General features: G+C 37.9%; 1 protein-coding gene across 1 annotated transcript in view; it reads right to left on the bottom strand.

The window, feature by feature from the left end:
• The window catches only part of DIS3L (DIS3 like exosome 3'-5' exoribonuclease), a 36,599-nt gene that overhangs the window by 1,189 nt on the left and 13,808 nt on the right, over positions 1-21,602 (bottom strand). Inside the window, exons 5-15 of the mRNA XM_001375958.4 lie at positions 18,870-19,046; positions 17,739-17,817; positions 16,454-16,633; positions 15,738-15,907; positions 10,812-10,973; positions 9,434-9,681; positions 8,479-8,571; positions 6,601-7,134; positions 5,229-5,383; positions 4,956-5,134; positions 531-676 (exon numbers count right to left, since the gene is read on the bottom strand). Of these exons, the coding sequence (XP_001375995.1) occupies positions 531-676; positions 4,956-5,134; positions 5,229-5,383; positions 6,601-7,134; positions 8,479-8,571; positions 9,434-9,681; positions 10,812-10,973; positions 15,738-15,907; positions 16,454-16,633; positions 17,739-17,817; positions 18,870-19,046 (2,123 nt within the window). The remainder of the gene's footprint in view (positions 1-530; positions 677-4,955; positions 5,135-5,228; positions 5,384-6,600; positions 7,135-8,478; positions 8,572-9,433; positions 9,682-10,811; positions 10,974-15,737; positions 15,908-16,453; positions 16,634-17,738; positions 17,818-18,869; positions 19,047-21,602) is intronic.

Here is a 21,602-nt window from a genome sequence, read left to right as displayed (position 1 = left end):
TCTATTTTCCTTCTCTAGAATAGTTATAATGACATTTGCACTATGAGCTGGAAGGGGCTATAAGAGATTATCTAACTGTAATCTCCATTTCATAAATTAGGAAACCAAGGCCCAGAAAAATTAAGTGACTCACCCCAGATCATACAGATAGCAGAAATCAGGTCACTTACTCTCATACAATTCTTTTTTTTTCTCTCATACCATCTCTATGTTGCAAGGATCAAATGAGAGATAATGTATATAAAGAGTTCATAAGCAATAAAATGCTAAAGGAAGAGCTTTTTCACATGTAGTTTATTATAAATATGAACTATGATTATTAATCATTTAGAGGGATTTTTCCCAATAGAAGATGATTAACACTGCCACCATCCCTCCCTTTCCCTCCTTCATCTAATATTCTGCTTTGTGAACAAATCAGATGTAGCCAAAGCCTGAAATACATTTTGGAGCACTGAACACAGATCCTCTAAAATTTAGTTCATCTTAAATACAATTGTGTATTCATTATTTTGGTAGCTGAAACTTACCTTGGTATAAATACAAGCACGCCATTTGTTCTAATCGAATAAATGACACCATCTGCTATACAACGTTCCTCAATTTCAGGGTCTTTGTCTTTGAAATACATACACTGGAAGAGTTCGGTAGACTGTTTTTGGGCATGCTGGGCCGCCTATGAGAATAAGGACAATCCCAAAAGCAAATTTATAAAATCGAAGCAGAACCACTGAAAGATGAAAAGGCGTTTCACAAACTAATCTACATTCTTCTTAGTAATGAACTAGAAAATGCATTAAATAACAGTAAACAAGGCCTAATTAAACTAATTCAGTTATCATGATGATGCAAGTTAGTCTAATGGAAAACGCTTATTTTCTAACATGGATCACTTTAACAAGTAGTTTACAATAAGAACAGACAATAGTTCATTATGATTACAAAGTATATTTTCATGTGATTCTTTTAAAAATTAATTTGTTACATTGAAATTTCTAGGTATCGCCCACCCTCTCTCCCTTCCCTGTACCAGAGAAAGCATTATTTAACAAAAGATACACATAGATGTAAAACTATGTTTCTATTATATATATATCTGTTCTTTCTCTAGAGGTTGGCCACATACAAATCATTCTTCAGACAACACTCTGTTGCTACATAAAACTTTGCTCTTTCTTTTTAAAAATACTTCCCTTCTCTCTTAGAATTGATCCTAAATATCTGTTCCAAGGCAGAAGAGTGGCAACAGAGGTTAAGTGACTTGCTCAGGCTCACACAGCTAGCTAGGAAGTGTCTTAGGCCAGATTTGTTCCAACTTACCTTTCTAGCTAGGTTTTGTACTAGGAGTGAGGGGATTTCTGCGGAGAGTTAACTATCTTTCCTCTTCCTTTTCCAAGATATCATTGGATTTTATTAATAACTTCATGTCCTCTGGCCAGTACTTCTTTCCCATTTCTCTGCCTCAGACCTTGGGGATCCCTCAGATGATTTGGGGTGTCAGAGCAATCAGCAGATCTAACTTATCAGCCCAGCCCGGCTCTATAAAGATCAGTCTGAAACCTTCATCATCCTGTTTTGGTTAGGCAGGAAAGAGTCCCTCCGTCTTTCCATCTATAATCCTGCTTGCTGTTGGAATTAGAGGCATATTCTACCCACACAACTGCAGGCACAGTTATTATCTAGGGCACTAAAAGACAGGAAGTCCATCTAAATGGGACAGAATATTATGTTTAGTCAAGATTTTTTAGTTCCAATCCCAGTGAGGTTAGATGAAACTTTAGAAGTCATCTAATCCCAAATAAAAAAACTAAGAAATAGTAAAATTAAAAGTATGCTTTGATCTATATTCTTACTTTAAAAAAAAATTCTTACTTTCCACCTTTGAATCAATACTAAGTTTTGATTCCAAGTCAGAAGAACAGTAAGGGCTAGGCAATGGGGCATTAAGTGACTTGCCCAGGGTCATACAGTTAGAAGTATCTGAGGTCAGATGTGAACTCAGAACCTTCCATCTCTGGGCCTAGCTCTTGATCACTAAGCCACCAAACTGCTCCCAACATTCATACTTTTTAAACCTTATTTTTCTTTATATATATTTGTATTTTTTCAATTATATGTACTAACAATTTTTAACATTTGTTTTCCAAAATCTTGAGTTTCAGATTCTTTCCCTTCCTTCCTTCCCACCTCTTTCCCTGAGATGGTAAGCAATTTTGATTCCAGTTTTATTATTTTTTGTCTTGCTTTTGTTTTTTTTTTTTGGTCTCTGTTATCTTATGCAACATGGCTAATATGGAAATATGTTTTGTATGACCACATGTAAAATCTCCATAAAACTGCTTGCCTTCTCAAGGAGTCATGAGAGAAGGGAAGGAGAGAATTTGGAATTCAAGAAAATGTTAAAAATTATTAATTACATGCAATTGGGAAAAATATATAAAAATTTTCTCCTAAAAAAAGTCATCTAGTCTAGCTCCCTCACAGGTAATAGGTCTAGAGTAGTTAAGTAACCTGACTAAGGTCACAAAGATAATAAGTACTAAGTGATAAATGTGAAGGTGGTATTTGAACTCAGATCTTCTAATGACAAAGTGGGGTCTACTAGACCCCACTTAATTCTTAGTTTTGTGTATTTTGAATAATAAATGTTTGATTTTCACTTTAACAAGTTGTGGCACCCTTTCTTTCACTGGGGATCAGGCACCTGATCCATCCAGCTCCATTAGACTTTTTCTTGTGAGGTCACATTGAAGTTACCTGGCAGGCATCAAAACCTTGTTCCTTTGGATGACCTAAAGCTAGGATCACATGTACAATCTTTCCAGTCACTGCATAGCAACTGAGGAAATTCTTTTACAAGTTCAGAGCAATGGATAAGCATGATGATGGTTAGGTTGAATTTTAATAAGAAACATATCAATATTTAAAAATTTTGAATAATTAACTTTTCAAATGTTGGTTTTTTAAATAAGTTTGTAGTGTTTATACTTCAGTGGTTATTAATACAAACTGTTTTATAAGTAGTAGCTTATTTTATTCTCACAACAACCCTGAGAGGTAGGTATTATTATCCCCATTTTACAATTGTGGAAATTGAGGCAGGCAGAGGTTAAATGATCTGTAAGGTCATTACGTCTTAGGTTAGAAATAACTCCCTAACTCCAAGCTCAGGAGTCAATCCACTCCCTACTTTTATGTGACCCCAAAGAGACTCACTTAATTTATATTGTAATTGATGTGTGTATACATGCATATATACATTAGGATGTCTAAAAAAATCTTAGTGGTTTTATACACACACATACACAAATAGTATAACCAGCATGTGTATCCTTTTATATATGTATACAGAGACAACATTCACACATACCTACTGTATAATTGAAAATCTGTTACCCTAAAAAAGAACTATATTTCCCAGGAGCCCACTGATTTCCTGTCATTACATACTTCCTGTAGATAGGGGATATTAGGCTGGGACGAGGAAGGTCCCAGCTCTTTACTTCCTGTCCCAAGCTTGGTGTTGGTAAGGCGGGTATTTGAACTGGCTGATCAGTCATGGGCATGTGGTCTTTATTTTGTATCTTCTTTATTCCTTGATTTCTAATGATCATTTAATAAACCTCCGTAAAATATGATATTTTTATTGTTAGAGATTATAATTTAATTTTTACAGTACAGATAATATATTATGTATGTTTATATATCACATATTCACAGATGCACACATAAGAAAATATTAGTACAATTGCTAAGTTAAATTTTGGAGTAAACAGACTTCTGCAGGCAACCAGAGGCCTTAATGAACCATTTTTTTTAAACCCATACACTTTTGTCTTGGAATCATTACTGTGTATTGGTTCCAAGGCAGAAAAGCAGTAAGGGCTAGGCAATAGAGGTTAAGTGACTTGCCCAGGGTCACACAGCTAGGAAGTGTCTGAGGCTAGATTTGAACCCAGGACCTCCCAATCTCTGGGCCTAGCTCTCAATCCATTGAGCCACCCAGTTTCCCCCTTAATGAATCATTTTTAACATGGTTTCCATGAAAAAATAAATAGTTTAAAACTGACATACAAATAAAATCTTGTATTGTGATCTTTGGTGAGTCAGCTTGGCCTATAGTTCATGAAACCAAGAAGGGAAAATATCAGGAAACACGTTGGTTTTATCTCGACTATAAAATATGCCTCAAAATAAAATCATCCTATGTCTCCATCAAGTGGTGGTGAACCTTTTAGAGACTGAATGCACAAACTATAACCCTCATGTGGCATCGGAGGGCCCCCCCCTCCCCTTACCCTACACAGGGGAGGGAGGAAGCGCTTTCATTAGGCTGCTGGGCAGAGAGCCAGGGCATGGGAGAAATTTCCTCAGGTGTGTGGAGAGGGGGAGGGGGGCAGCCCCCTCTGGCACAGGCCAGCAGATGTGCTATAGGTTTGCCAACATGGCCATAGGCTATTGAATATACCCACTAGAGAATACTTATGTTTCTATTAAATTATTTCATAGAACCTAAAATTTTTAAAAATATTCATTGTTATTAAGAATTCTGATGTTAATTTTTTGCTGGAATATAATGCTATTAAGTAAAAGCTCATGTATCTGTTAATTCTGTTGTACAGTAAAGCTGAAATGGAAGCATGGGGCAGTGAAAGAGACTTGGACTTGGAATAAGGGAGACCTGCTTTCAATCCCACCAGCTGTGTGACTGGGCAAGCCATTACACTTTTCTGAACCTCAATGTTCTCATCTGTAAAATGGGTGTAATAATAGCTCCTAATGTCACAGGTGCTGTGATGATCAAATGAGATAACATATGTAAACTTTGAAAATTTCAAAGCACTGTGTAAATGTTGTTTTTGCTATCATTAATATAATTGTGATGAAACGTAACATAATTACTGCTATTATTAACAAAAGTAGGACAATGGGTAGGGCATTTAAAATATTCTTACTCTGTTCCTGTTATTAATATGTCGGCATAATTCCTCCAGGTCTTTGCTGCTGAACAAATTTTCCTTAATCTCTGTTTTATTATCTTTTGAAATTGCTGCCATTAATAATCGGTGCACAACGATATCTGAATATCTTCTAATTGGAGAAGTGAAATGAGTATATTTATCTAATGCAAGTCCTTAAGGAAAAAAAATTCAAATGATGAGAAAAGAACATTACCCAAATAGTTTTAAAAACATATCTGTAAGTCTGAGGAGATGTCAGTCTCCTACCATAATGATGGAACTCATCCTCTGCACAAGATCCAGTAGAGAAGTACACAGCATTCGACATAGCCTGGGTAGCCATAGAACGCAATATTCTGTTCACCAGGGGATCCCTTGGGTCGTTGGCATGATCAAGGGAATCAGCTAGAGTTTTATTAGACCTACCAAATAAAAAAGAAACTCTTAGGATCCAAATGTTAGTCCGTTTTTGTTATCATTAATACCACTGTGATGAATATAACATAATTATCATTATTATTAACAAAAGTAATAATCAATCAAAGCTTTAGGTGAATCCTTTACTTATCTTTCTGACAGCTTTGATCTGCTTAGCTATCATCATTTTTTGGGAAGAGCTTTAAAAGTAAATAGAAAAATCTAATTGTTCTTGATGGTTAAAATAGAGAAATTGACTCAGATATTAAAGGAGCTCTTTGGGAAGAAATAATATGTTGATATTGTACTTGAAGAGGACTGATATGACATCACGAGGTGATGTCTTTGGACAAACTAGGCTTAAGTGAGGCAGAGTTGCCTAAAGTCATTCCTGGCCTCACTGTCTCTTCTAGAATCATCTGAGTCCAGCAGAAAGCCAAAATTCAGGAGGTCTGGGGATGGCTTGGGATCCAGCGGTCCGAATCCTACATCTAAGTACTCTGTGGAGCCGCTTCCACTTCCACTGCTGGAAACAAAGTGTTCTCAGCCATTCCTTCATGGCCTGGGCAGACCTGCTCAGAGCTTGAGGTCCATGGGTCACCCTCAGCCTGCTTCGGCCTGGGGGCTCAGATGCTCACCAGTTGTAGCCACCCAGCTTCCTGGGGCTCCAGGTGAGAGCCGGGGGGCAGGGGGCCACCAAAGGAGGAGAGCAGGCCCAGAAAGGGCTGTCACCTCTCCCCAGAGGGGTCTGTCCTCCCCAAACATTCTGTACCCTGCGGCATAAGACTTAATTTAACAAAGATGAAAGACTGTGGGTGGGCACTTCAAGATGCCTCTCCCAGGATAAACTGATCACCTACCCTCCATCTTAGAATCAAGGCAGAAGAGCGATAAGGGTCAGGCAATAGGGATTAAATGACTTGCCCAGGGTCACACAGTTGAGAAGTGTCTGAGGCCAGATTTGAACCCAGGACCTCCCATAGGTAGGCCTGGGGTCTCAACCCACCAAATCCACCTCATGGCTGTCTTACAGAATTAAATGGGTGAACATTAGAATTGGGAAATGTGTTTTTACTTTAAGGTACCACCCGTTGCCATAAATGGAAGAGAGCCAGTAAGTCTTCAATCTTGGCCCAACGCTCTAGTTAGTATATTACAGGAGCACAAATTAAAATGGGACCCACACTCCCAAGCCCCAACTCCCCACAGGAGAGAGGAATACCGGGTATCCATGGAAAAGCCTTTTGCTTTAGCACATTCCCGGAGCTCAGAAAAAAACTCCTGGTGTGGAGGCGGGTGCTGGCGCAGCAAGGCCTGGTGAGGGAAGTTCTCCCAGATCTTCTTGGCAACCCAGTGATTGGCCAGGATCATGCATTCCGCCACAGTCTCGTGAACCTCCAGGGGTTGCTTGGGGATGAGGTCGTGGATGTTCTTCTTGTCGTCGAGCTGCACCCGCACCTCAACCCCTTCCAGTTCCAGCGCTCCGCAGCTGTCTCGTTTAGCCCGCACGTGCCGGGCGATGTCCGTCAGCTTGCCGATCGCCCACACCAATTCGTCCCGTTTGGCTCGTCGGCTTTTCTCATCCATTTCTCTGAACTCGGGAATGTCGTCGACAACACTGACGTTTCCATCTAATAGGTCCTGGGCTGCCTCATAATAAAGCTTATATGCGGACTGAAGGATGGTTCGACCGTACCACACTTTTTTAATTTCAAAGGAATTTTTGTCTAACTCCCACATGACACTTACAGCATACCTGAAAAGACAAAAATCGCAGTTTTCAGTGCATCAAAGCTTACTTTTAATTATAAATGCTGCTTCTCAAAATCTAGAATATTTGTCATTTCTATAGATTCTGGTCTAGTTTCTCATTCCATTATCTCTATGCTTTCATAGCATATAGTCTATCACCAAGGGCTACTTTCAAACTGAAGCTGGAAGCAGAAGGTTTAGATGATTAATGAGTATTCTTCTCTCCCAACTTCCCCTAAAAATAAAATTTTTTGTAGACTATCAGACCAAGCCTTTTTGTAGAATGCTGGAATAAGCAGTGAAAAAAAACCCAACATGCCTCCATTATGCTCGGCTAATTCTTTATCTAGCCATTCCTGTGGGCTGACTTGGTAGGACCTGCTGGACGGAGCTTATGTCCTACCGTCACAGCCTTCAAGAACTCAGGGATCCATATGTGTCACAGTGCAACACTGAGTAGGATGGTCTTTAGTGCAACTTTACTACTAAAAAATGTAATTTTTAAATGAATAAAACAAGGTCAGACTTAGTTCCAATGAGGTCTAACACATTAGAAATGCCTAGGGCAGCTGGGTGGCTCAGTGGATTGACAGCCAGCCTGGAAATGAGAGATCCTGTGTTCAAATCCGACCCCAGACTCTTCCCAGCTGTGCGATCCTGAGCAAGTCACAACTCCCATTGCCTAGCCCTTAGCACTCCTCTGCTTTGGAAACAATACATAGTATTGATTCTAAGCCAAAAGGTTAGGGTTTAAAAAAAAAGAAATGGCTGGTTACCTTCAGTTACCTCCTTTTTATCCTGAAGGTAGAGTTGTAAATAATTATAAATCCCAGCTTATATTTTTCCATCTCAATGAGAACCACTTTGGATTGAGATAAACCTGTTTAGCTTGATTCCATTGTAAAGGAAAGCAAAACTAAGTATGCAGAATCATACTAATCCATGGTATTTGTGATTGCCCAGTAGTTTTAAGGAAATAATAATCAGAAACAAACAGTAAGCAAAGAAAGATAGCATTAGTACATTTTTAAAAGATACAGAATTATGATTGTTGTGCTAAAAAAAAAGGTACCTTTATTGAGTCCTCCAAAGAAATGTAGATGCATATAGATACCTGTACATATTCTTGGACTTAATTAGAAAAAATAAGAATTAAAAGCAATCATGTATTGGAAGCAGAAATGAGATGCTATGAGGGGAAGAGTTTGGAACAGAAAAGTGAAGCCAACCAGAGACTAGTGGAGTGGAAGATGAGGCATAAGATATAATAAGATATAAATGAAAAACAGAGCAATGGAGAGATAAGCAGAAGAAAAAGGAGAGTCTTAGTTGTTTGAATAAATCTCACCGATCAACTCCTCCAAGAAGGGAACACAGATCAGCACTCAGGATGGAGGGAAGCATATCATATCGACGATCTGCTAAATAGTAAGTAGTTGCCCTGCAAACAAATCACACACACACACCCCATAGTTAATAGAGAAATACAAAAGCATTTATTACTTTAAGAAATAGTTCTATCAGGAGCAGCTAGAGGTGGCTCAGTGGATTAAGAGTCAGGCCTGCAGATGGGAGGTTCTGGGTTCAAATTCATCCACATATACTTCCTAGCTGTGTGACCCTGGGCAACTCACTTAACTCCCATTATTTAGCCCTTAGCTCTCTTTTGCCTTAGAACTAGTACATAGTATTGATTCTAAGGCAGAAGGCAAGAGTTTAAAAAGAAAAAAATAGTCTGGTCTTTAGTGAGTTAAATGAACAAAATACAAGTATAATTCACAAAGCCCAGCAGCTTTTCATGCAATGTAGAATGTCCTGTAAGAGAACTGTCTGTTATGCCACAGCATATCATCTTATGAGTAAGTACTTTCCATATCCACATATTTCACTTTGCATAAAGAAATTAGAAAACTGCTTTCTTTATTGATAGGAATCTTATAAAAATTCTGAATATCAAGAAGAGTTAGAATGCAGTAATTTGTTATCCATATAAATTTGTGAACTATTAAGTAAATTTGAATTTAGTGTAAAAGAAGGTGTAAAGAGGAAAGCCATACATAGTAAAAGGTAGGATTATCAAGGATCCTGTTTTCCTAAAGGAAGAGGGGAAAAGCAGATTTCCAACATCCTTCTCCAAAGACTTTCAGAACTGGGGAACTGGGGCACTCAATACTCTTTCCCTCATGGATAATCTTTCTTTGTAAAGATTCAACGTTCATAGTGAACATAGTAAACAATAAAAATGCTTACCTAAAATGTTATTTAATTTCCTGAGCCACACCTAATATTAATAATAGTATTACCTGGTTCTAGCTTCAATATCAGAATAAGAATTTGTTGTCACAAAGTGAGTTACATCTGCGATATGGACGCCAAGTTCTAAGTTGCCATTATTTAAAGTTCTAACTGACAGAGCATCATCCACATCTTCACAGCCTTTTGGGTCAATGCTGAACACAAGATGAGTTTTTCTCAAATCAATGCGCTCCCGTTCCTCCTCAGGATTCACTTTCCAGGGATTCTCTGGGGTGTTGACTGGCATTTCACACATCTGTACAAGGAGAACTAAGTCAGCAACTGGTGGGTGTCAGGCTTCAAGAACCATCCATCTGCTCCTGATTACAGTCAGTATCACTCCAACTATCCCATAACCCATAACTCCAATTCTGTACCTCCTCAGTGACCTCCTCTAGCCGTCTACTCTCCTCCAACTGCTACTTTAACACAAGCTAGAATGTGAACGTACAGATGGTTATTTGGAGCTCTCCTTCCTTCCCTACTGCTCCCAAAGGCTGCTACACTTTTTCAACTGTAGAATTTTAGATCTAGTCCAAGTAGTGTTAAAGTCAACATGCTTCCATTATGATAGGCTAATCTTTTTTTTTAAACCTTATGTTCCATTTTAGAATTGATACTAAATATTGGGTCTAAGGCAAAAAGTGGTAAGGGCTGGGCAACTATTGTTAAGGGAGATGTCTGAAGCAAAATTTGAACCCAGGACATCTCATCTCCAGGGCTGGCTTTTGATCCACTGACCCACCTACCTGCCTCTGTAATAGGCTAAATTTTTAAAAGCAACTTAAAGCAATGTCATTTAGTTAGTCCAAGACCTATAAGCCATTTTCTCTCTGCTATCATCTGTCTGGACTGTTAAATCCTGACTAATTTTGTCAAGAGATGAAAAGCAATCTAGTCTTGTCAAGCTGGCTCACACTTCATTGCATTTGAGTAGGATCTATATTTATATTAATGCTGTGATTTCATAATGTAAAATAATCTGAAATGTCATAATATTAGAGCAACCATCTTGTCTACATAAGTCTGATTTTGCTATCCTTTCTTTGTCCAGCTAGGGTTGTATAGAGGATGGCCCAATTGGAAATGCAACCAGACATTACAAGGAAAAGGTTACTTTCACTGCAAGCCCTATAAGGAAGCCATTTTTAAGCTATGTGGAAAAATTTCAAAACTGATCCCTGTCATGGGAACAGACTATGGAGTGGTAAACTCCGTACCTGAAGCAGGATGAGTTACTACATGTACCAAACGAAGGGAAGTGTGTGCTCTCTCCTTTCATGGCTCCAAAAAGTTTTGTTTCCACAGTTTTGCTTTCATAAAATAAGACAAAATTTAAAAGAAACCCTAGAAGCTGTTAAAGAACATAGAACAATAGGCACTAACCTGAGCTTCTGAGAAAGGGGCAACTGAAATACTATTCTCCACCAGGATCGTTGCAATTTCCCCCTCAAGATCTCCTATTCTTCCTAAAACTCGTACAAAATGTCCATTTGGATATACAGATGTTGACTCCCAAGAATCAATACGCACAACTACTCTGAAGTCCTGAAGTTAAAGGAAAAAGTAGAGATGTTCCATGATTAGAGGTTAAATTAGGAAAGAAGAGGCATTCAAATTTGAATAAATATAAAAAGTAATTGACATAGCACCTGGAGGTTTACATACATTTTATTACATATATTTATCTTTAATATTCATTATACAATTTTATAGCATGTCATTTTATGTTAGGTCATTATATAATTTATAAACATTTATATAAATATATAGTATATTATAATATATACACAAATATAACAAATGCATTTATAGCATTCTATAACTTTATATAATCAATCTATCAAATATATTTTTACATATATCATCATGTGATTCTCATAACAATCTAACAAAATCCAATAATGTTGTAATGTATTAGGATCCTCATTTTAGAGAGGATGAAATTGAAGCTTAGTAAGGTTAAGTGACTGGTCTAATTGCCACACAGGTAGGAAAAATCAGAAGCAGGATTCCAACCAACTTTCTGAACTGCAAAGCCAGTGCCCTCTCCACTCTTGGGCATCTCCAAGGGCAAAGTGTATCAACTAGTGCAAGTATTTTATTCTAATTTTATTTTGAAATAAAAATGTTCATCCTATGTTTATTTTCTTTGCCTTAATGATAAGAAAAAAGCACTGTAGTAGTTGACAAATGCTTGTTTCTTCATTATATTCTTAAATTTCAGTACTGATAGTGCCAGTTGAAATACCATGTCCTAGTACAGATATGGAGCACCCCAGTCTATAGAGATTGGTAGTTTTCTCCCCCCCTCTTACTTTTTGTCTTAGAATCAATACTATCAGTTCCAAGACAGGAGAGCAGCAAGGGCTAGGTAATTGGGGTTAAGTGACTTGCCCAGAGTCACACAGCTAAGGAAGCATCTGTGGACACATTTGAAGGAAGGACCTCCCAGCTCCGGGCCTGGTGCTCTATCCCTTGAGTCACTTAGCTATCTCTATTTCTGTACTTCAATGCCTGAGATTAAGGATTTATTTCTTGATGTAGATATTGTGTCTAACTGATAGATCATAACCTATCCACAGCCTTCTCATTCTGTGGTACTTTGCCTATGTTCTCCCAAAAAATCCTCCATAGAAGATTTATTCAATAAGCTAGAGTTTCTCTAGAAGGACTTCTATCCATCTATTAATGCAGTACTCATGTTCTCTACCTGCTATTTCTCATATTTACCATGACTTGTCCACTTACTTTTTAAAAAAATCACACAGTTCCAGGACAACATCCCTTATTTTTTACTAAAAACAAAAATAAAAAACAACCTTACTTTCCATCTTGGAATCAATACTGTGTATTGGTTCTAAGGCAGAAAAGCAGTAAGGGCTAGGCAACTCAGGGTAAGTGACTTGCCCAGGGTTGCACAGCTAGGATGTGTCTGGGCCCAGATTTGAACCCAGGACCTTCTGTCTCTAGGACTGGTTCTCAATCTACTGAACGACTAGCTGCTCCCTCACATCCTTCTTGTACCCAAGTTATTATTGACAACACATATTAATCTATCTGTCACTTATATTATTATTGCCCTTTGTGCCACCCACAATTTTGACTCTTCAGAGATTGTGGTGTCCTATTACTCACTAGAAGGGAATTGGTGTTTCTGCATCAGCGAATAGGTTGGGAACATTGAAAGAGCTGTATAATTTTGTTAATGCATTCTAGGCTGCTCTCTTTACTATCCAATTCTGGATGTAGCTCACTGTCCATCCGCAGTGGAGGTATAATATATACAGAGAGTTAATTCAGTGGGCTGCCCATCCCATTGAATCAGGTTAGATTCAATGATCTTTAAATTTCCTTTGAGGTCTAAGTGCTATGATCTTAGGTCACAATCAGAACATCAGTTATTTTTCATTCATTTGGTTTTTTCCTATATGGCTGATTTCTTTTGTACAGTTATGCATTACATCAAGGAGGCCCTGTATGTTCTGAGATTCAAATGTGATTAGTGGACATAGTCTGCAAATAGAAAATTCAGGGAAACATTTTCTATAGGAATTCACTCTCCATTTTTACTTCTTCCTTTTTTATGCCTTGCTTGAAACAAGAACAGTGAACCAAGTTATCTTTGTGGTTGCATTTATCAAGGAAACTTGCATTATTTTAACATATTCATGTTAGATATCATCATCAGTGTTAACAATTTCAGAGCACTTATTATGTTTTACTCATTCTGCTAAATTTTTCACAATTATCTCATTTGATCTTGTTGGAGGAGTGCCTTTCAGGATATGTTCACCTTCACTGAGTCAAAAGCTATTTTTTCATGCTTTCTCATAATCAACAATCAAAAACCAGAGCAAACTATGATCTCTATAACTTTCAGCCAACTGTGTGACTACTTTCTTCAGGGATACCTGCAATGGGTATATAAAATCCTCAAAGATTTTTTGGTAATGACAGCATCCATTATTTTCTGTAATAATTTGCTAACTTTTCTTTCATAAGATCATGACAATCAATACCTTAATGCTTTTAAAATTGTATTCCCTGCAGAACAGATTTACTCTGTGTGTATTGGTGTGATATGGCTGCTTTTCTAAAGTACCATTTCCATTTCCTAACATAATACTCAAGAAAATAAGTTATTTTAGAGTCTAGACATGATGATTCGACTATCAATAATGAAAATAAGTTGCTAAAGGGTGTACTGGAAAATTTATTCTCATTTCTCCCCTTTTCTTTGTTGATAAGGTTTAGATAAATCTCATGCCAAACTTCTTACAAACTCATTTTTCTTCCATCATTTTTCCATGTTTAGTGAGGTAATAGATATTGCTCATACCTTACACTATCCTCTCAATATAATATATATATATATATATATATATATATATAAATACAATATTTTTCAAGTGTTTATATTCTAAATTAATGGTAATGTTGTTGCTTGTTATGTCTTTCTTGGCAAAATCAAGTTTTGCTGGCTGATGACATTTCTGGAAGCAGAAGTTTTTTGTTTTTATATTTGTCTCCCAGAGTTCAGCACAGGGCCTTGCACATAATAGGTACTTCTGAATACTGAATTCTCTTTTGGTCTCATAACTGAGAGGATTTTTTGGTACTTTCCAAATTTCTATGAAAACATAAAATTTGAAAAGTTGATAATTGGAGTTTATGTCCTTTCTTTTATCTGTTCCCTATTTTTTAGATTCAATAGCTCATATGGATGCATCAGGTTGGAACTACTATAGTTATCTATAATTTTTCTGATTTTTAGATTTTCTTTTAGTTTGGAATTGTTTTTGACTTTTGCTCTAGTTGATCATTTGCACAAAACACAGTTGATTGTTGTGTTCTGTTTATTAATACATTACCAATTTCATTTCTTGTATGGTTTGGTGCTCACCCCCTCCAGCACCTTTTAGCGTTTTCCTTTAAGAAATTACTTATGATATATTATATGAAGCTCTTAGTAGTCTACAAGTCTTAGGTTTCTTTTACTTCTTAATCCTGAACCATATGTTCTATAACTATCCTTCCCTTTGTCCACTTTTGAAATGAAGTCAGAGCACATACTCAATGCGTACATGTTGATTTAGACCAGAGAATCTTATCATGATCTCCATGGAATATGCCTTCCTCTTTGTTCTCTGCAACAGATTTTGATATAGAAAATGAAACAATCTTCATGGTTGGTTTTTTTTTTGTGATCATGACTATAGCTGTTGATCACGAGGACAATTGTGCTATGAAATGATGATTCTTGTTGCCTTTAAGTGAACAATAAACTCCCCCAGCCAAACCCATCATTTGTCTTTCCAACTGTAAACCTACCACTTAGCTTCAACTTCTTATGGCTTTCAGTTTTATTTTTTATTGAGAATGTCAATTTTGATATAGTTCTTTCTCTTTAATAGAATGTCAACTTGCTCACCATTCGACGGATTTCACATTTAATAAATTAATTTTTAGAAAGATAAATTAATAAAGGGTCTAAAAACTGTGATATTTAGTAGCATCTGTTCCTCTTTTTGCTATTATGCATCAGTGATTGCAGAAACATAAGGAGCTATATGTGGGTTGTAATGGCTAAAGAATGCATCACCTAGTGACCAGACCTCCTGGTGATATAAGCTTCATGATATTGTGGATAACAAAGAATTCTCACATTTAGTGAAATACTTTATGAGCTAAGGTAGGTGAGGCCTAAAATCTAAGAGTCAAGTGATGGATAATTTCTAATTCTCCCTTTATTGGTGCCTTTGTCTGTTGCTACATTCTTCTCTAGGGAGTTGATTCTGTGAAGTATTACTATCAAATCATCATTACAGGGCATGCAAAACATATTTCTCTATCATTTGTTGAAAGAAAGCTTGTTAGTGTTATGGCAAAACATACATATACACATATATACACATTCTTTGAAAAAGAAACAATATACAGGTATGTATATATGTATATACACAGACTTTGCCAACAACACTAAAAAGATCTTTGTATGTATATTCACACACAGAGACAGCAATCGTTTCTGAGTTGGACAGCTGGATAATATATGTTCTCTTTGGTTGTCCTACACAGCTCTTTCTAGGGCAGTTTCTTTCTGCTCTTCATTTATTAACTTTAGACTACTCAATAGTTGATCCTTTTATATTTAGAACTTCTTAAAAACAGTATCCCATAACACTACATATATAGTTTGGGGTCATCCATGATTTATTTCCTCCTCTGCTAAAGGAAATACTTATATTTACTGTTACTGAAAAAACACAACCAAATTCAGGTAAAATAAAATGAAATTTTAGTCGTTACCTGTAGTGCTTCTGCCTGCTGAGTACTGATTCTGATTTTGGGAATTCTGTAATCCCAAGGAGTAACTAGGATTTTCTGGGCATTTTTTCCCTGGGACTGAACCTCTTCTTTAGATGGAAAAGTCACCACATAATCCCGCCAGTTCTTCTGAAGGATTCCTACCACTCTGCCTTTGAAGAAGAAGCAATATTGACTGGGTGAGGGACGTACGCCTAGGGACTTAAGAGAGAACCATCTACCATAATGACAAGTTTAAATTAATTAAAGTATGCTGAAATTAATTATAAAGTGGTATAAAAGGAAATGAGGTGAGTTAGCATCTTGTTTATTAGAGCACCCCAATAATTATTACACTAAATCATCAGGTATATCTACAGAAGTGAAAAGATGCTTTCCTATCATTTGATTTATAAGATGTAGATCCCCTTATAAATATATACACACAAACCAGACACACCTCTCTGTCTCTGTCTCTCTATATCCTTTTTGATCTTTTTTTGCTGTATTTATTATGTACTTGGCATACAGTTGCCTTCCCTTCTCTTTTGCTCCCTATCGACCAATGTCAGAGTTAATAAGTATGTAGGGAAAGATAATGAATCAGTAGGAAAACTGGACGTAGGAAGAATTACAAGAATAAAAGTTATTTTATTTTATGTATCTTAAAACAGAAACTCTTCAAAGGCTCACCACCTATTCTTCCTTCTCTCACTTACCTGTGGGCATAGGTTCACTGGGAGACTCCCCTGGTGTTTTGTCATCATTTTCATTCTCACATAATGCAGCCGTCCTTCCTTTCCATTCATTTTTGGGGAGTAGTTCCACTACAACCACATCACCATGGATCGAGCGATTTCGAGCTTTCATGCCGTGAACAAGGATGTCACTGATTAAATCTGTTTTTAAAGTGGCAGAGATATACAGAAAGTCCTAAAGCACTTTAATGTCGGCCAGAAATTTCAAAGACTAGCCATAAAAAAACCAAAACCTTAAGTCTCATCAATAGTCCCACACTGAGTAGCTTCCTACTTCAAGGATGAAGACAAACTTGTATTCTTGTTGTTTTTAAAACTCTTACTTTCCATTGTAGAATCAATACAAAGTATTGGTTTCAAGGCAAAAAAGCAGTAAGGACTAGGCAGTGGGGATAAACTGACTTGCCCAGGGTCACACAGCTAGGAGGTATCTGAGGCCACATTTAACTCAGGCCTTCTGATCTCTAGGCCTGGCTCTCAATCCACAGAGCCACCTAGCTGCCCCCAAACTTGTGTTGTTTTGAAGATTATTAGCCATCAATGAATACTTTCTTAGTGCAATCTGATATGGCATCAAATAATTTCAGAACTATTATTTTACTGTGATAACAATAATGATAACAACAATAATAATAGGTAACAGCACATCCCTTTAAGGTTTGAAAAGTGCTTCACAAATAAATATCATTGTTACTGTCAATAACCACCTAATGTAGTTGCTGTTATTTTCCCCACTTTACAGATGAGGAAAATAAAACACAGATGAGATGGTTTCTCCATGAACAAAGAATTGGCAAATGCCAGAGATAGGATTTGAACTCAGTCTGTTATAACTTCAAGGCACTTACAATAAGCCCATTAGGTATATAGATTATTATCCCCATTTATCATCGCAAGTCTGTCAGAATCCCTGTAAACACATGAAGCAATCCATCCTTCTTAAATGTAACTGTCCTCTGATCATGCCTCCTGCAGATGAATCAGCTATTCTACAGACAACAGTCTTTCCACAATTAGTGGGGTAGCTGACTTGAAAAGATTCTTTTCAAAGGGAAAGGACCATAAAAACCCATCATCTCCTAACTTTGTCAGTCTGGTCCACAAGAAAGCAGAGCTACCACAATTTCTATTTTATACAGTCAATCATGAGGACTAAAGAGTGAAATGAGATAAAATAACAACCCTACTTTCTTTATTGTGGAAGACTTAAGAAAAGAAGGGTAAAAAGGAACTAAATATACTGAACCTGAATCTTTACTGCTGGCTCCTTGGAGTCGAACAAAAGCTTCTATTTGTGCTCTATGTTTATTGACGTTGAGAATTCCCTAAAATCAAAATTGACAGTCAATGGAGATGGCCTGGGTGAGGAGGAAGAAAATTCAACTTTGTTTTAGAATTTTGAGAATGATGTGACAAAAACCACTATATTACATTTTTATTTATTTTTAATTAATTATATTATATTTTTATAAGGGGTAGGATCATCTTTTTCAACAAAAAGGAATTTTTTCCCCCCTCAAGAGGAAAGGATACAATGGAACTATTCCTGGCTATAAATATAAAATAATTCCTGATTGAGTTGGTGTAACCTATGTGGTCCTCAAATATAATTCATATGTATGTATCATTCCTTGAGATTCTGCAGAAAATGCAGCTATCACTGACATATGTAACACATTAAAATTTTAATATATCGGTGAGATTTGAATTTATCATATCCATTTCTAAAAGAAGTCCTAGTAGCAAGAATAGCCTCTTGGGTCCTTGGCACTGAGAAGGTTGAAAAGAGGAAGGTGAGCAAGGATATACAAGATGAACACTGGCTCAAACTGGCCCAGCCTCTTAAACTAGAATAAGAATATTTATTCTTTCCCTAGCCTCCTTGATCGACAAGGAGGTTTTCTTCATCGGTAACCCTGCAACTAAAAACCATTGCTAAGAATGGCTTTTGATGAAATGACTCAGTTCTACAAGTAGAATGGTATCTGACCCCCACACCCCAAAAGAGAGCGGCTCCACAGTGAGAGCTGCTCATCAGATAGGCTGACGGTCCACCACTCCTCTCTCTCAAAGGCCTCCTAGGCAATCACAGAAGATAAGAAAACAGCTAGGGAGAAGGACAAATGGTAGCTTGTTCCTGACAAGGTCTTTTCTTTTTTTAAATAAACCCTTACTTTCTGTCTTAGAATTGATACTAAGTATTGATTCCAAGGCACCAGAGCAGCAAGGGGGAGGCATTGGGGGTCAAATGACTTGTCCAGGGTCACACAGCTGAGGCCAGATGGAACCCAGATCTTCTGGACTCCAGGCTTGGTGTTCTATCCATCATCCTACCTCTATAGAGGCCCCAACAAAGTCTTTTTGTCCGTTTCCTCACCTGGATATATCTCCCAGATTTAATTCCAGCCTCTAATACTTCCAGAGGAAGATGTTCTGGGTATTCTTTCCCATTGTTCTCCTGGCTTTCAAGCTCTCTCTCACGACGAGCCTGAAGTATAGAATCACACAGCTCATGTGCAGCCTTTAACTCGGGCCAAAAATTGTCCAGATAATTCTGTATAATATAGGCAAAAAACAAAACAAATCAGAGAAACAATCAATAAAAATCTCCATTTCGGTTCTATTTTCTTGAATAAAAGCTGCTTTACATCTCTTTGAGGAAATATTAAATAGCCAGTATTCTTCCCTAGCACCTGGTAGAGAGTTTTATGAAAAAAATTTTTTAACCCATACCTTCTTAGAATCAACACTAAGGATTGGTTTCAAGAGACAGAGCAGAAAGCGTAAGCAAGGCTTTCTATGTATGCTGAGCCACCTCGATGCCCCAACATGTGTTTAATATTCATTCAAGGGATGAATGAATTTCTTAGTCTAAGAAGGTTCGATGGAATTGCAAGGTGGTTCTAAGCCATGTAAATAAAGGATGGCAGATTTAAAGCGGTGAGGAACTTTATAAAGGTGTCCTCTAGTCCACCCCTCACTTTCCTGATAAGGAAGCTGAGGTTTCAGAGAGGTGAAAGACTTGCTCAAGGTCATATGGGTCATCAGAGGTACTTCTTATCCCACAAAACCTTCAGATTAGCTAGTGAAATTCCTCCACATTTTAGGGTTTGCATTCTTCACTGCTCTGCCTTTTCATGCCTAGAAATGTAGGCATACAGTCTCCAAAGCTAGTACTGTAAAGGCAGACAGTAGGAGACACAGCACACTGTTCCTGGAGACTGTCTTAAACAGGATCATCATCTAGGTAAAGGCTGGCTGTGCGGGTCCAGGTATCTTTATCTATTTGGCCATGTTTAGGCTCTGGTGAAAAATGAGCCAATAAAGGTGAGAAGAAGAGAAATATAGATCTTTAGTAGCCAGCAGGAAAAAAAATGTGAAAAGTGAAGGACTAATTTATGTCTATCATTAGGGTTTACACATTTGCAATGGGCTTTTCTCTCCTGAATAGACATACATTTCTTAGGGAATTCTCTTCCCTAACTTAGTACAGTGTTCTGCATATAGCAAATGGTCAAATAAATACTATTAAGCTAATCTAATTTCAAACTGTACCTTTAGGAGTAAGTGACCAGGGTACCAGTAATCTCTAAAAGAGGCCAGCCTCAGCTCTAGTCTCATTTAGCTCTGAATTCTTCAGAGAAGACCTGGGCATCACTATTGTCAGTATATTCACTACTACTATTTTTCTAGCAGAGAAAAGTGGCAGCATCCAGAGAAGAAGCCTAGTGAGGATGACAATGTTGAGTTTCAGATTGCCAGGGTGTATGTCTTTCCTCAAACTCCCAGCTTCAAGTCTCCTATGTATCTCCTTTTGTATCATTTTGGGAATATTCATTACAGTTTATTGATTTCTGTTCTTGATAGCTATTAGGTTATATATCTCTTCCCATTCCTGGTTAAATTCTAAGAAATCTGTCTTATCTAAGTGCCTCCACTTCCTTTCAACTTGTTCACTTCTAAATCCTTGCAATTTGTCTTGCATCATTCAAGCAACACCTACCAAAGTTAACAACGATCCCCTAACTTGTGAATCTAATGGTTTTTTTCTCAGTCTTCTTTTTTTTTTAAACCCTTAATTTCTGTCTTAGAATCAATACTGTGCATTGGTTCTAAGGCAGAAGAGTGGTAAAGGCTAGGCAATGGGGACCAAGTGACTTGCCCAGGGTCACACAGCTAGGAAGTGTCTGAGGCCAGATTGGAACCCATGACCTCCTGTCTTTGGGCCTGGCTCTCGATCCACTGAGCTACCCAGCTGCCCCCTTAGTCTTCTCCTTTTTGATCTCTCTACAGTCTTTGTTCCTGAAGGTTACCCTCTTCTCCTCTCTAGACCTTCATGACTTGCTCTCTCCTGATTCTCCAACAATAGAAGCACTTCTCTGTCTCCTTTGCTGGATCTTCCTCCAGGTCATGCCCCCTCACTGCGACTGACCACTCTCCCTAGGTTTTCTCTAAACCATCTCAATGAGGGATCCCCTTAGCTCCTCTGGGTTCAATGAGCCTCTCTATGCAGATGCCTGTTGGTGCTCTACATCCAGCCTCAATTCACTCTTAAGCTTTAGTCTTGGATTACCAAATGCCTTTTGGAGATTTCAAACAGGATGTTCCACAGACATTTTCAATTCAGTATGTCCAAGACAAACTCAGCATCTTTCTCCCCAAACCCTTCTGTCTTTCTCGCTTTCCTATCATTGGCATCCCCTTCTCCCAGCCATTCATGCTGACAACCTCATTACTGTCCTTAGTCCTCACTGACACACTGCACATTTGGTCTTGTGAAGTCTGAGTGCTTGGATGTTCGCATTTCATTCACTCCCTTCTTTCTGCTCTCGTCACTGCCACCATCATCCCCTCCCACCCCGACCGCTATCTCTCTCCCTCGTTTCTCTCCCAACTCCAGTCTGCACTCGGATGCCAGAGGGATGCCCTGTAAGGACAGGCCTGATGGGTCTCTCCCTTCCCACCAGGCACCCAGTCATCTCCTTCCTGTTCTCTCCAGGACCCAACAGAAAATCTTGTTTAGCGCTCCAAGCTTGGGCTCCTTCCCACCTTTGCAGTTTTCTTACACCTTATGATCCAGCTACCCTGTCCCAGGTCCAGACTCCCACCT

Source organism: Monodelphis domestica, chromosome 1, assembly GCF_027887165.1.
Source record: "Monodelphis domestica isolate mMonDom1 chromosome 1, mMonDom1.pri, whole genome shotgun sequence".
Classification (NCBI taxonomy): Eukaryota; Metazoa; Chordata; class Mammalia; order Didelphimorphia; family Didelphidae; genus Monodelphis; species Monodelphis domestica.
Note: the sequence above shows the minus strand (reverse complement) of the source record. Positions and strands in the feature narration are given on the sequence as shown.